Source organism: Lipotes vexillifer, unplaced genomic scaffold (assembly GCF_000442215.2).
Source record: "Lipotes vexillifer unplaced genomic scaffold, Lipotes_vexillifer_v1.1 scaffold222, whole genome shotgun sequence".
Taxonomy (NCBI): domain Eukaryota; kingdom Metazoa; phylum Chordata; class Mammalia; order Artiodactyla; family Lipotidae; genus Lipotes; species Lipotes vexillifer.
In genome coordinates this window covers 80,895-97,826 of record NW_006784898.1, presented here as the reverse complement: position 1 = coordinate 97,826, position 16,932 = coordinate 80,895, and the positions used below count along the sequence as shown (strand labels likewise).

The window sequence follows — 16,932 nt, the reverse complement described above, 5'->3', positions numbered from 1 at the left end:
CTTTCCTCAACATAATAAAGGCCATATATGACAAACCCACAACCAACGCCATCCTCAATGGTGAAAAACTGAAACCATTTCCACTAAGATCAGGAACAAGACAAGGTTGTCCCCTCTCACCACTATTTTCAACATAGTTTTGGAATTTCTAGCCACAGCAATCAGAGAAGAAAAACAAATAAAAGAAATCCAAATCAGAAAAGAAGTAAAACTGTCACTGTCTCCAGATGATATGATGCTATCCATAGAGAATCCTAAAGATGCTTGCTACCAGAAAACTACTAGAGCTAATCAATGAATTTGGTAAAGTAGCAGGATACAAAATTAATGCACAGAAATCTCTGGCATTCCTATATACTAATGATGAAAAATCTGAAAGTGAAATCAAGAAAACACTCCCATTTACCATTGCAACAAAAAGAATAAAATATCTAGGAATAAACCTACCTAAGGAGACAAAAGACCTGTATGCAGAAAATCATAAGACACTGATGAAAGAAATTAAAGATGATACAAACAGATGGAGAGATACCATGTTCTTGGATTGGAAGAATCAACATTGTGAAAATGACTATACTACCCAAAGCAATCTACAGATTTAATGCAATCCCTATCAAACTACCACTGGCATTTTTCACAGAACTAGAAAAAAAAATTTCACCATTTTTATGGAAACACAAAAGACCCGGAAGAGCCAAAGCAATCTTGAGAAAGAAAAATGGAGCTGGAGGAATCAGGCTCCCTGACTTCAGACTATACTACAAAGCTACAGTAATCCAGACAGTATGGTACTGGCACAAAAACAGAAAGATAGATCAACGGAACAGGATAGAAAGCCCAGAGATAAACCCACGCACATCTGGTCACCTTATCTTTGATAAAGGAGGCAAGAATATACAGTGGACAAAAGACAGCCTCTTCAATAAGGGGTGCTGGGAGAACTGGACAGCTACATGTAAAAGAATGAAATTAGAACACTCCCTAATACCATACACAAAAATAAACTCAAAATGGATTAAAGACCTAAATGTAAGGCCAGATACTATCAAACTCTTAGAGGAAAACATAGGCAGAACACTCTATGACCTAAATCACAGCAAGATCCTTTTTGACCCACCTCCCAGAGAAATGGAAATAAAAACAAAAATAAACAAATGGGACCTAATGAAACATCAAAGTTTTTGCACAGCAAAGGAAACCATAAACAAGACGAAAAGACAGCCCTCAACATGGGAGAAAATATTTGCAAATGAAGCAACTGACAAAGGATTAATCTCCAAACTTTACAAGCAGCTCATGCAGCTGAATATCAAAAAAACAAACAATTTTAAACCCAATTTTGGATTGGGTTAATCCAAAAATGGGCAGAGTACCTAAATAGACATTTCTCCAAAGAAGATATACAGATTGCCAACAAACACATGAAGGAATGCTCAACATGATTAATCATTAGAGAAATACAAATCAAAAGTACGAGATATCATCTCACACCGGTCAGAATGGCCATCATCAAAAAATCTACAAACAATAAATGCTAGAGAGGGTGTGGAGAAAAGGGAACCCTCTTGCACTGTTGGTGGGAATGTGAATTGGTACAGCCACTATGGAGAACAGTAGGGAGGTTCCTTAAAAAACTAAAAACAGAACAACCATATGACCTAGCAATCCCACTACTGGGCATATACCCTGAGAAAATCGTAATTCAAAAAGAGTTATGTACCACAATGTTCACTGCAGCTCTATTTACGATAGCCAGGACGTGGAAGCAACCTAAGTGTCCATCAACAGATGAATGGATAAAGAAGATGTGGCACATATATACAATGGAATATTACTCAGCCATAAAAAGAAACGAAACTGAGTTATTTGTAGTGAGGTGGATGGACCTAGAGTCTGTCATACAGAGTGAAGTGAGTCAGAAAGAGAAAAACAAATACTGTATGCTAACACATATATATGGAATCTAAAAAACAAACAAAAAATGATCAGGAAGAACCTAGGGGCAAGATGGGAATAAAGACGCAGACCTACTAGAGAATGGACTTGAGGATATGGGAAGGGGGAAGGGTAAGCTGGGACAAAGTGAGAGAGTGGCATGGACATATATACACTACCAAATGTAAAACAGATAGCTAGTGGGAAGCAGCCGCATAGCACAAGGAGATCAGCTTGGCGTTTTGTGACCACATAGAGGAGTGGGATAGGGAGGGTGGGAGGGAGGGAGACACAAGAGGGAAGAGATATGGGGTTATATGTATATGTATAACTGATTCACTTTGTTATAAAGCAGAAACTAACACACCATTGTAAAGCAATTATACTTCAATAAAGATGTTAAAAAAAATATCAAGTTTGGCATGTGGTTAACCAAAAACAACTATCGACACAAAAGTCTGAAGAAGTGTAATTGTGACAGTGTAAATGCTAAATTATTTATGTAAATTCAGTTAAAGCTGCATTTTAAATAAAGTTCGGTACAGTACCTTTGGTTAGTAAATTAGTTTACTACTTGAGTTTGCAAAAAACCGCTCATGTGAAAGAAGCCAGACACAACAGACCACATATTACATGATTCCATTTATAGGAAATGCCCAGGATAGGCAAATCCATAGAGACGGAGTGTAGATGAGTAGTTGCCCGGGGCTGGAGGGAGGGGGAATGAGGAGGGACTGCTAATGGGTACAGGGTTCCTTTTGGGGGTGATGAAAATGTTCTGAAATTAGATAATGGTGATGGTTGTACAACTTTGTGAAAACACTAAAAACCACTGAATTGTAACAAAAAATAAACACACATAAGGTTAAAGAAAACCTCTTAAGTTGCAAATAGGGTATTTATATATGATTTGGGGATGATTATTTTCAAAGAGCCACTTTTAAAATTACTGACATACAGCCAAGTACAGTCTGTAATGCATAAATAATTAAGTTAAAACAACAGGGAACGGCTTCCCTGGCGGCGCAGTGGTTGAGAGTCTGCCTGCCGATGCAGGGGACACGGGTTCGTGCCCTGGTCCGGGAAGGTCCCACATCCCGCGGAGCAGCTAGGCCCGGGAGCCATGGCCGCTGAGCCTGCACGTCCGGAGCCTGTGCTCCGCAATGGGAGAGACCACAACAGTGAGAGGCCCGCCTACCGCAACAACAACAACAACAACAACAAGGAAATCACCAAGCAACTCCTTAAATTCTATTCCTTATCAAATATTTGTAGGGTCTTCTGGCAAGTAAAAGAGTGAACAAACAAAATTTTGTTTTTGATCTCCTTTTCCTTATTTATTTCTGGTGATAATGCTATTGAACATGAAAATGGAAAATGCTAAATAAAGGGAAAGTTTATAAGACAACTGGACAATTGTCTGTACGCTAGTTTGAGCACGTGGCCTAATACTTGATGGTGTATCTGATGCCCACTCAAAGACACTACATGGGGAAGAAAATCTCAAAAATATTCCGGGCAAAAAAATGTTCTCTTTTCCAATTCTCCATTCACTCCACTCTGAAATTGTTTTGCCTACTGTAAACTACAATCACACCCTCTAAACTTGTTTTTAATCCTTCGTTTAAATGTACGTATGTATTGATAGGTTATATTCCTGGCTCTTCGGGTTTTCTTAAGCACATAACTTTAACAAATATTTGTTGAGGGCTTTCTATGTGCCAGAAACTGTCATAGGGGCTGGGGATAAGCTGTGAACCAAAAAGGCAAAAATCCCTGACCCCCATGGAGTGTACAATTTAGTTGAGGGGAGGGGGGAAGCAGACAATAAACCATATAAATAAGCAAGGCATTGTATTTAAATGGTGAATAACCTCTATGGAAAAAAAAATCAGAAAGGGTGCTAGGAAACGTAATAAACAGCCAGGGAAACTTCACTGCCCAAGATGATATTTGACCTAGGGCTTGAGAAAGGTTGGTTAAGTTGTTGGGAATTTGGGGTAAGAGCCTTCCACGCAGAAGCAACAGCTCACGCAAAGGTCCTGTGGCAGGTATGTGCCTGGCACAGTCAAGGACTAGCAAGGAGGCCAGTGTGACTGAATGCAGGATGTAGCAAGGAGGGAAGTGGTAGTTGAGTTGGGAAAGTTAGGAAAAAGTCGAGGAAAGGTAGCAGAGGGGCCAGATAGGTAAGGCTTTAAAGACTTTGCCTTTCTCTTGGAGACAGGAACCAACAGAGAGTTTTGAGTGGAAGGGTGACATGATTTGATGTGCATATTTCCCAGCATCACTCTGGCTGTTGTATTGGAAATACACCTAGGGGACAAGAGTGGAAGTCAGGCAACCACTTAGCAAGGTACTGTGGTCATCCAAGTTGGGGATGATGCTGGCTGTGATGCGGGATGGTAGCAGAGAACATAATGTGGTCAGATTCTGGATATTTTTAACAGCTTTAATTAAGTATAATTTATGTACAATAAAATTCACTCATTTTAAGTGCATAGTTCAATGATTGTTAGAGAGTTTGTGCAGCCATCACCACAATCCAATTGCAGAACTTTTCCATCGCCCCGGTTGGATCCCTTGTGCCCACTGGCAGTCAATTCCCAGTCCCACTCCCAGCCCCCAGCCACTACTCATCTATTTTCTATCTCTATGGATTTGCCTGTTCTGGACATCTCATATAAATGGACTCAGAGAAAGTGTGGTCTTTCGTGACTGGCTTCTTTCACTTAGGAAATGTTTTGAAAGTGCATGCTTGCTACAGCATGTATCAGTACTTCATTCCTTTGTATTACTGAACAGTATTTCTTTGAATGGATAGACCATATATTTTTTATCCATTCACCAGCTGATGGACATTTGGGTTGTTTCCACTTTTTTGACTATTACGAATTATACTGCTATGAACAGTTACATACAAGTCTTTGTGTGGATGTATGTTTTCATTTCTCTTGGATATATACCAAGGTGTGGAATTGCTGGGTTGTGTAGTAAATTTTTGTGTAACTTCTTAAGAAACTGCCGAGCTATTTTCCAAAGTGGCTGCACCATTTTACATTCCCACCAGCACTGTACAAGGGTTCCAATTTCTCCACATCCTCGCCAACACTTGTTATTTTCTGACTTTTTTTTATTATAGCCAACCTAGTGGGTATGAAGTGGTATCTCGTGCTGGTTTTGATTCGCATTTCCCTGATGACTAATGAGGTTGGGCATCTTTTCCTGTGCTTATTGGCCATCCCTGTATCTTATTTCATCTTCTTTGGTGAAGTGTCTATTCAAATCTTTTGCCCATTTTTAAGTTGGGCTTCTGTATATGTATTTGGAATACAGCCAATAGGATTTGTTGATTGCTTGGAAGTTCGATGTGAGAGAAAGAAAGGTATCAATCATGCATGCCTCCAAGGTTTTTAGCTCAAGTTATGCAAGTATGGAGTTGCCATTAAGTGGACAAGCAGTATTGGAGAGAAGATCAGAAGCTTGATTTTAAACATGTTAAGGGTGAGATGCTTATTAGACATCCAAGTAGACTTTTCAAGTAGGCTGTTAGACTTATGGGCCTGGAATTCAGAGGAGAGATGCTAGCCTGAAGATAAGGAAGGGAAGTCATCAGCATAAATGCTACAGAAAGCCATGGAACTAGATAAGTCAACAAAGGAATGGGTGTACATATCCAAGGTGTCCAAGGTCTAAATTCTGGACACTCCCAAATTAAGAGGTCAGGAAAATAACAAGGAAGCAGCAAATAATATTGAGATGGAGTGGCCAGTTAGAGGGAAAACCAGAGAAAGCACAACCTACTGCAAGCCACATGGAAAAAGGCGTTCTCAAGAAGGAAGCCAGTGTGTCAACTGCTGCTGATAGGTTTCAGGGCGGAGAATTGTCGCTTGGATTTAGCAACGTGGAGGGTGGAGGTGGCTGGTAACCGAGACAAGTGGAAAGTCCAGTGCTGGCTAGGAACTCGGGCATTTCATCCAAAGATATAGGCAGGAAGGCAGAGTTCATAGGCCCAGTTCCTGAGGATGAGTCAGCATTTCACCAGCAGTAATATGCACTAGAATCACTGAGAGCTCTGTGAAGAGATAGACTTAGATTCAATAGGTCCGGGATGGGGCCCCCGTTTCTGTATTTGCTCCCAGGTGATGCTGACGCTGCTGATGCCAGGGCCACACTATGAGTAGCAAGGGTCTAGGGCTGATTTTATCTGCTGTTTCTTTTCTGAGTGCAGATCTAACCAGAGACATAAATGGCAACTGCTCTGGGTTGATTCTACATGATTTGCTATGTTCCAGGGGCTTGATGTCGTTGATAGTGTAGCTCGAATCTGTGGCTTGAGAAACAGGGAAGAAAAAGAAGGGGCAATGATTGTGGATGGAAGCTTTAGCCCTGTTTGTTGTGTGACTGAAAGAGGGAGGGGCTTCTACGCAGAAATGCAAGGGCCAGGGCCCAGCACACTGCCTGGATACAGGCCACTGCCTGCTGGATGGCTGTCAGTATGAACTGGCAGGGCGCCTCCCAGAAGGCCTCTCTGAGGAAGCCTGCCAGTATTTCTCGATAATATGTATGTATAATTGGGATACTATAGGTTTAGAACGACTCACTGAGATAGATATCCAGCAGAGATCCTGTCTCCAATTCCCTCCCTCAGTCCATTTGATTTTTTTGTAATAGCTTTATTGAGATATACTTCACAGACCACAGAATTAAAATAGGGTATAATTAAAATATAATTAAAATAGGGTATAATTCAACGGTGTTTAGCACATTGGCAGAGTTGGGCAACCATCACCACATTCAATTTTTGAACATTTTCCTCACTCCCCCGAAAGAAACCCCCAAGCCCTTGAGCCACCGTCTCACGTAAAAATGATATCAAAATCCACTAAGATGTTCGGTAACTTTCTGCTCAGCTATTGTTGAGATTTCACAAAGCTGGGGGGTAAAACTCCATCTGTTGCATGAAAAAACTCTGCAGAGATGGAAGTCCCCAGTCTGAGCAGACACTAAAGACCAGACCAGATGGCCTAGTAGACACAAAGACGCCAACACACAGTCCACTGAAACCTGGGAGTTCTTTCCCCTCGGACATGGGTGAAGGTCAACTTCAGCTGACTCAGGCCTTCCCAGGCACCCTTGGAAATGTCTGAATTTTTTGCTTCCACCCACAAAGGTGAAATTAGCCTATTATGATCCCATTTTGATTATTTAAAAGCAACCGCTGGGAGCTCTCTCTGTTTATATACATTTTGAAACTAAATATATTCCAAAAATAAGAAGTTTTTGAACGGGCCAGGTTTTCATTTGCTTATTAATCAGATCTGAAACTTTTCCATGGCTGTTTTAGATTTTTTTAAATGTATGTCATCACATGAAAAAGACTAACGACTACTTAGAACCTACTCCTATTTGCACCTTGTTTATATTTTTAATAGAAAGCAAGAATATATCCAAAAATTTTATTTTAATTCTTTTCTTTTTCACTGTCCAGCATGGATGTCTGTGATAATTTAACAAAGGATGCAAAACAGCCTGCCTCTTTTGTCAAAATTGATTATCTGTATCATATAGTTTCCCTAGGTCATAAAGAAAGAGAATGAAAATGTAAAGCCCACTATATTTTATAGGGAATGGCATTTGAAATTGCATTTATATACTTACAGTCTTCAAATTCAAAAAAACATATGCATGTCACTTTAAAACTACATGTTTTCATATGTTTAAGTATTTTAAAAATCACTTACTTTTCAGAACATCAGATAAATCACATGGGTGCCACAAGAAGGTTCGGGAAGATTCCCCTGTGCCAGGAGAGCTGGCACCCACTGCCAAGCATTCCTGGCTGATCTCTCCAAAGAGGGAAGCGTGCATAGCACTGCGCTGAGTGTAGTCTGCAAACCACACACTCCTGTCATTGGAAAAACAAACCACAACTGAAAAACAGTTGTACCTTGCATGGAATTAACAGGAAGCCTGCATGTTTCTGGAAGCAAACTGATATGCAAAAATAAAACCAAAAAACCCCACCTGTTCATTATGAACAGTCCTGGCTTTGTCTCCGTGTACCCTTGGGCAAGTAACTTAATGTCTCTCAGCCTCAGTTTTCTCATCTCTAAAGTGCTGGCTGGGTAGTTGTGAAGCTTAACTGAGATGCTGTATATAAAGTGCCAGGAATCTAGCAAGTCCAGTGATGGAACATCGTCGTCTTGGCTTTCTCTGCCTGGCTTACTTCATCTCAAGATTTACCCTTAGGGTCACAGCCTTTGTAAAGCCTTCCCTGATCCTCCTAGGTCCCCTGCACCTCTGCCTCTACAGTCTGTCTCTCTTATAGTTCTTGAACTGTAAAGTGATTGTGGCTGCATTTTGGGGGCCTGAGGCCTGGGATGGCATCTAGCTCATCTCTTGGCCGCCAGCACTTGGTAGAGTGTAAAGCAATGTGCAATCATTATGGCATAGCATTTCTGGTAAAGCTTAGTAACATCTCTGGAAACCTAATTTTAAATAATAATAGAAATGGGATTATATGAAGTTGTCATCAGTTCTCCCTTCAGATTGTAGGCTCTTCTGAAAGCAAGAAGGCACCTTTTATTTATTTATTTAAATTTACTTATTTAATTTATATTTATTTTTGGCTGTGTTGGGTCTTCGTTGCTGCACGCGGGCTTGCTCTAGTTGCGGCGAGCGGGGGCTACTCTTCGTTGCAGTGCATTGGCTTCTCATTGCGGTGGCTTCTCGCGGAGCACGGGCTCTAGGCGCACGGGCTTCAGTAGTTGTGGCACGCAGGCTCAGTAGTTATGGCTCATGGGCTCTAGAGCGCAGGCTCAGTAGTTGTGGTGCACGGGCTTAGTTGCTCCACAGCATGTGGGATCTTCCCAAAACAGGGCTCGAACCCGTGTCCCCTGCACTGGCAGGCGGATTCTTAACCACTGCGTCACCAGCGAAGCCCAAAAGAGCCACCTTTTATAATCTAGGTATTTACAGTAAATACCTCTGAGGGATGTAAGAATATTTTAGTAAAATACTTTGCATTTACTCAGAAGCTATAAATAACAAAGCAAATCTGACCTAAAAGATGAAGGCCCAACCCTTGCAAAGGCAATGGAGCCCTGCCAGCTGCAGGCTTCCTGACTGGTGTTTAGAAATGGTAATAGGGAATGAAAGGAACCTCTCATCACAGGAAGTGCTCAGAGAAGAGACAGAGCTGCAACTGTATCCAATTTTTAGTCTAAAAAAAAGTAACATGGACAAAAGGAGAGTGATGTGTGAAATCCCATGAAGAGAGCCCTTCTACATTCAGGTATAACAACTGATGTTTACGCCCTGTGCAGGTATCACCCATAACCATGGCAACCAGGATCCAGGCTATACTGTACTGAATTTCTGTGCTGTTTGTTATTTTTTATTATAGGCCATGGGTTGGGAATTCAGGGTTGGTTGTGTTTTATGAAACAATCATTTGCAAAACTGCCAATGTAGGGAAGGAAAAAAATCTTTTTTCTCCGAACCATCTAGGTTCTTGGGACAGATTAACAAGAAGAAAGCACACTCGGCTGGGAAAACTGGACAGCTACATGTAAATGAATGAAATTAGAACATTCCTTAACACCGTACACAAAAATGAAATCAAAATGGACTAAAGACCTAAATGTAATGCTGGATACTCTTTGACATAAATCACAGCAAGATCTTTCTCAATCCACCTCCTAGAGTAATGAAAATAAAAACAAAAATAAACAAATGGGACCTAATGAAACTTAAAAGCTTTTGCACAGCAAAGGAAACCATAAACAAAATGAAAAGACAACCCTTAGAATGGGAGAAAATATTTGCAAATGAAGCAACCGACAAGGGATTAATCTCCAAGATATACAAACAGCTCATGCAGCTCAATATCAAAAAAAAAAAAAATCAAAAAATGGTGGAAGATCTAAATAGACATTTCTCCAAAGAAGACATACAGATGGCCAAAACGCACATGAAAAGATGCTCAACATCACTAATTATCAGAGAAATGCAAATCAAAACTACTATGAGGTATCACCTCACACTGGTCAGAATGGCCATCATCAAAAAATCTACAAACAATAAATGCTGGAGAGGGTGTAGAGCAAAGGGAACCCTCTTGCACTGTTGGTGGGAATGTAAATCGGTGCAGCCACTATGGACAACAGTACGGAGCTTCCTTAAAAAACTAAAAATAGAGTTGCCCTATGATCCTGCAATCTCACTCCTAGGTATATATCCGGAGAAAACCATAATTCAAAAAGATACACGCGCCCCAACATTCATTGCAGCACTATTTACAATAGCCAGGACACGGAAGCAACCTAAATGTCCATCAACAGAGGAATGGATAAAGAAGATATGGTACATATATACAGTGGAATATTACTCAGCCATAAAAAAGAACGAAATAATGCCATTTGCAGCAACATGGATGGACCTAGAGATTGTCATCCTGAGTGAAGTAAGTCAGACAGAGAAAGACAAATATCATATGATATCGCTTATAGGTGGAAACTAAAAAAACCGGTATAGGGACTTCCCTGGTGGTCCAGCGGTTAAGACTCCACGCTCCCAATGCAGGGGGCCTGGGTTCGATCCCTGGTCAGGGAACTAGATCCTGCATGCCGCAACTAAGAGCCTGCATGCTACAACTAAAGATCCACACGCCACAACGAAGATCCTGCACGCAGCAACGAAGATCCCACGTGCCGCAACTAAGTCCCAGTGCAGCCAAATAAATAAATAAATAAAGTTTTTAAAAAAAGGTACAGGGCTTCCCTGGTGGTGCAGTGGTTGAGGGTCCGCCTGCTGATGCGGGGGACGTGGGTTTGTGCCCCGGTCCAGGAAGATCCCACATGCCGCGGAGCGGCTGGGCCTGTGGGCCATGGCCGCTGAGTCTGCGCGTCCGGAGCCTGTGCCCCGCAGCGGGAGAGGCCACAACAGTGAGAGGCCCGCGTACCACAAAAAAATAAAAAATTAAAAAAATTAAAAAGGTACAAATGAACTTATCTACAAAACGGAAATAGAGTTACAGATGTAGAAAACAAACTTCCAGTTACCAGGGGGTTGGCGGGGGGAGGGATAAATTGGGATTGACACATACACACTACTATATATAAAATAGATAACTGATAAGGACCTACTGTATAGCACAGGAACTCTACTCAATACTCTGTAATGGCCTATGTGGGAAAAGAATCTAAAAAACAGTGGATATGTGTATATGTATAACTGATTCACTTTGCTGTACACCTGAAACTAACACAACACTGTAAATCAAATATACTCCAATAAAAATTTTTTAAAAAAAGAAGACAGCACACATTTATGTAATGTAAATTTTATCTGACCTGGGAGCCTTTATAAGGAAATGAAGACCCAAAGAAACAGTTACACCTGGGTGTTTCCATACTCGGTTTGAGGAAGAGTGGAAAGTTGTGGGAAAATGTGAAGGGACAAAGAGGATGAGCTAAGGGTGGTCAACTGGGGGAAACCCAGCAAGACCTGTTCACTGCGATTCCCTCCAGCATCCCTCCATCTGCAGAGATAAGGATGCTCCTTTCCTCGGTATGGGGAGGGCACCTCTCAATTGAGGGTCTTATGACCTGCCTCAGGGGAAGGTCAGCGAGGCCCTCCTGCACCTATAGTTTCTCAAATTCCTTCAGCTTAAAATATTCACTATGCCAAAGTGCCAGATTTGGGGGTAGTGTGTCCTCAACCCCATCACCAAGGACTTTCTGAACTATACGGATGCAGGGAGACCAGTCTTTGTGTACTCTTGCTTGAAACCAGTTAAATGACATTTGGACCATTGCTACAGCCACCTAACTGGTGTCCCTGCATCTGTCCTTGCTTCCCTCCTCATCTAACTTAACACAACAGCCAGAAGGATGCTTCCTAAAGGTCATTCAAGTCTTATCACTACGAACCCCTTGGCTTCCATGGCTTCCTATCAGGCTTGGAAAAATCCCAAAGTCCTTATCCTGACCGACAAGGGCCCGCATGAACCCGATGGCTCTTGGACTTCACCTCTCATCCGTCTTCCCCTTGCCACTGTGCTTCAGCTCTGGTGGACTCTTGCTGTGCCTTGTCTGTGTCAGGCACCCTCCCATCCCGGGGTCTATGTACTTGCTGTTCTTGTAAAAATGATTTTAAATGAAATGAAAGATCCTTTACCTCATGAGCACTTAAAAAACAACAACAACAACAAAAACGCTTTCTTTTTAGGAGATAAGCATAGGATATAAAAGAATTATTATCTATACTTAGAAAATGTAGTGCTCTCTCACTGACCAAAAGGAAGAAAAAACAAACCAGATTACTGTTTTCCTATCTATAGTTGCAAAAGTCACTGACAAAGTTGATACGAAATGAGGAAGACTACCCAGATTTTTACATCTTGGAGAGTAAAGGAATTTCCGTTTCAAGAGCTTTTATTTGTCTGCAAATTTAGTTTGCAAAAGTCCAGTACAAATAAAAACTACCAAAAAACCCCACAGAAAACCCACCCCCCAAAACACACCCAAAAACCCTAAAGCAAAAAACAAACACTGACACGAACTAATCACACATGGTATTCATGTGCTGTGCTCTTTTATAACCACTGAATAGTTTTTAAGATCATTCCAAGTCACATGAAACCACACTTTGTGAAACTTGAAGTTCTAGGTGACTTTGCAAGTTTTTCTTTAAAAGACCGTTACATCATAATAGGCAGCCCTGGGAAGCCACAGATACAAAGGTATCAAAATAGAATTGATAATTAATGGCCTCAAGCCCATTTCTTCAAAACCACTTGAAAACACGAACGTATTTTCATTTCATGCACATTTGAGGGAATTCTGGCATGAGGCAGGTAAACTGCACATTACATTCTGAGCTCTAGCAAAGGGGCTTAGGAGAGTGAGGGGAAAAGAACTGGTGAGAATGTGTAGTTTTGCAGACAACTCACAAACTATAGTTAAAACTATAAAAATTAAAATTCTATGATTTTTTTTTTTTTCTGCGATACGCGGGCCTCTCAGTGTTGTGGCCTCTCCCGCTGCGGAGCACAGGCTCTGGACGCGCAGGCTCAGCGGCCATGGCTCACGGGCCCAGCCGCTCCGCGGCACGTGGGATCTTCCCGGACCGGGGCACAGAACCCACGTCCGCTGCATCGGCAGGCGGACTCTCAACCACTGCGCCACCAGTTTTAGGGAAGCCCTACGAAGTTTTAAAAAAGAAAAGAATCACGCGGAAGCCTTGCTGTGTTTAAACATTATACAGATTGGTTAAACACTGTTTACAAAGGCCTCGAAGAAGTAATTTCCTCTTCGTTTATTAGAGAAACGTTGGTAGATTCAAAGGCTGAGGCAATGGACTTCCTCTGAGAGGTTAATGCCAGTTTTTACAAAAGCAGAATTGGAAATTCAGACCTAAAGGGGTTCAGAGCGTGCCACCCCCAAAATATAATGGCATAAGGATCATTCGGAGCTGAAAGCAAATGAGAAAAAGCAAACACAGGATGAGCTCTCTGCCCTCCTGCTACCTGCCTGAAAACAGAACACAAATTCCCCTCGTGAATTCCCTACCAGGTAGGGGGTAACAACCTCATCACTGGAGGCAAGATGGCACCGGAAGGAGTCTCTACACAAACAAACCTTACTAAATGACCATTATCTTCCATAGTTCCCCCCTACACACACACACACCCTAATTTACCTTCCCAGAGTTTGCTGCCACTAAAAGCCTAAAGCCCTTTTCCTTTGTCTTGTTACTTCTCTACAAACGTACTATTTTTTCTTAAAATGCTCTATAAGCCCAAGTTGTAACCATCCCTTTGAGTTACGCATCACCAAATTTCTCCTGTGGGTATGCGTGCTGCACATATAAACTACTTTTCTCTTGTTAATCTGTCTTTTGTCAGTCTAGTTTTCATGGTCCCAGCTACAGGATTTTTTCCCCTCCCTTACAGACCTAACCCCTGATAACATGAAGACTCCCCAACATCAGGAACCTAATGTCATAAAGAGTTTATAAACCCTGGAGAACTTGTGTGACGGAAAAAAATACATGACTCCTTCGACTGAGCAAGAGGACTGGAAACAAAATTCTAACTGTGGGATTAGTTGCAGGGTAATTTTCAGGGTTCACGGGAGACCTGTAAAGTGAGAAGAGAAGAGAGAGGGGAAAATAACAAAGCTCTTGTTCCCCAATGTTAGAGCTTGAAGACACTATTCATTTAGTTCCACATCTCCAGGACTGTATTTCTCAGAAGTCAATACTGAAGCGGTCTCGGACAGGGAATTGGAGGGAAGAAAACCCGGCAGCAGTTCAAGTGTGACTACTTATGGTGTGTCACTGGGGCGAGTCATGGCACCTCTGTGGATGTTTCCTCAACTGTGAAGTGTATAGAATAATTGTCTTTTCTTAAAGGTGACAAAAGGATCAAGTGAGAGCCTATGGATGAGTAGTTCTCAACTCTGACTGCATCTTAAAATAACTTGAGGAATTAAAACCAAAATGTTGATGCCTGGGCTGCATCCCATAGATCCAGATGTAATTGTCCCCGGGTGGGTCCTCAGTGCTGCGGGTTTTCAAAGCTCCCCAGATCCTGCTAATATGCAGCCAGTGCTGGGAACTACAGGCCTATTGCAGAAGCAGCACTTCTCCAATGACCTTGAACAGGATCACCTGGGGATCCTGCCAAAATGCAGATGCAGATTCAGAAGCATGGGACCGGAGAGTCTGCATTTCTAACAGGCACCTAGGTTATGTCTGAGTACAGCAAAGTACTAAGTAGCCACTAAGCATGATGCAAACAGGCTTCCACTCTCTCTCCCCAAACTATCAACTTTTAGTGACAGTGGTGTGAGCTTCAGCAAACAAGCTTCATTCCTTCTTCGTAGGATAGTTTTGCAAATAGTGTGTATAACTCACTACTATATATAAAATAGATAAACAACAAGGACATACTGTATAGCGCTGGAAACTATACCATCTTGTAAAAACCTATAATGGAAAAGAATCTGAAAAAGAATATACATATATGTTTCCATTATAGGTTGTTTTATATATATATATATAAATTAACTATACCTCAATTAAAAAAAAGAATAGCATGTACAAGATTTAAAAAACAAGCATAAAAGGGTGGTATGAATAAAAGGGATCACTCCAGTTATCTGTTAAGAGAACATTTATTACAATTACAAGCACTCCCACTTGCTATGGTACCACTGCTCCCCACATTCGTTGCAGATTACATAGGTCATCATTTCTTCATCTGGGTTGGAATTCTGCACCCAACTTGGAAGGAAGAGTGTCCCTCTGGCGATGACGGTGACCTGGCAATTGAATTTCTCGCAGCGTTGGCACTTTATTTTCTTGGTCGGCGTGCCCTCCACCACTTGGGGCAGGTAATGTTCCCGTATGCCAGATTCCGTGTAGGAGGCTCTCAACTGCTTCAGTTCGTGGCTAGCCATTTCCATGGCTGTCATTTCGGCAAATTCCCTTGGAGACATGGTCCCAGAGAGCAAGTTTTGCTGTAAGTGAGAATTGTGGGGGGTTTTCAGATTGGCAACTTTGCTTCGGATGCAAGTTTTATATTTTTTGAGGTCCTTGGAGTGAAGGGTAAAAATGTGCTCTTCGATTTCTCGTGCAAAGTTGTGCCACAGGTCGGCTCTGGGTTGCTCTGTGCAAGTACTAGCTAGAGCTTCATACAGCAGCTCTGTGCATTTGGCTCTCACGGGCACTGCAGGATCTGGCTGCTCACTCGCTCTCTCGTCGGGGGATTGAGGGTCACCGGCCCTGAGATGTGCTGCCTTAGGCTCCGTTCCACCAGGGCTATTTTCTGGCACGATCCTTTCAACAGCTCCTGCAACATCTTGGGATGAGTGCAGAGAATGACAGCGGGAGCTGCCCCGTATCTCATCCTGATTTGGGTCAGGAGAAAGTCCTTGATTTTCTTCTTTATTTCCACCTGGAGGAAATAGTTTAGGGCTGCCCCGTGGCTTGCAGTGAGTATCCTTATACAGAGCTTTCCATTCTGACAGCAAACGCTTGGCTTTCTTTTTCAAAGCCACCGTGGGGCAGTTTTTGAGGACTCTGTACACAGCCCTGACCACACCCGTCTCCTGGAGATGCTCCGGAGTCACACGCAGAATTTCTAGCTCAGTAAGGTGGTTGCCGAGATCCTCAAAATTCCTTTTAGACATCAGTTGCTCAATAAGGGAAGCTCTGGCAGCTATCTGCTTCTTGTCAGACATCTTGTTACGGCTGCAAAGAAAAAAGAGGTTTCCGTTTTCTCAAGCTTGCGTTTGTCAGGCGCAGCTTCCTGATAGGAGCACAGTGCTCTCTGCCAGTTACCTATGCAGAGAAAGAGTCTGTAATAAAAATGGGTGCAATGTATTAGAAAATGCAATCTGCAGTGTAGTATGGTTTAGCCTCAAAAGTTTGATTCTCAGTAGTTAAAAAAAAAAAAAATATATATATATATATATATATGGCCCTGTAAACAGCTTTTGAGTTAACAATTGCTTGAAAGAAGCATGCTGAAAGATCTGCTGTAACTTTCCCATCTCTAATTTTACAAATGAATGATCTTTCCAAATCAAGATTAGTCAACTCCTTTTTGTGGAATTTCGTGGTTATGCTGGGGATGAAAACATGCCAGTGTCAGCATCAACGGGGGAAGGCTCAGGAGGCTGGACTATTTCCCCACCGTGTTCAGCTATTTCACTGAACTCCCTGCTGATTTTACAGTCTTGAAGCAGTACTTTTCTGAATATAAAAGCATGAGAAACAGGGCCAAAAGTGGATGCTGTTTAGAAGCCCCAAGGAATCTAAAGAAATGATGAAGTGGCACAGGTTGGGAGGCAGCTGGATCCAGGTCAGATGGGCCCCAAAGTCAACAGACCACACTGTGCTGACATCTGACTCTTCTGAACAACGGGGGGATTTATGACTTTGGACTAACAGGTCCCTAGGCCAGAGTTTGGTCCCATTAACTTTTCT

General features: G+C 42.1%; 1 protein-coding gene across 1 annotated transcript; it reads right to left on the bottom strand.

The window, feature by feature from the left end:
* Positions 1-15,101: 15,101 nt before the first annotated feature.
* TCEANC (transcription elongation factor A N-terminal and central domain containing) lies at positions 15,102-16,278 on the bottom strand. The gene has a single exon (XM_007457026.1). It carries the CDS (start codon positions 16,182-16,184, stop codon positions 15,126-15,128), a length of 1,059 nt encoding a protein of 352 aa, XP_007457088.1. The 5' UTR covers positions 16,185-16,278; the 3' UTR covers positions 15,102-15,125.
* Between the last annotated feature and the right edge of the window lie 654 nt (positions 16,279-16,932).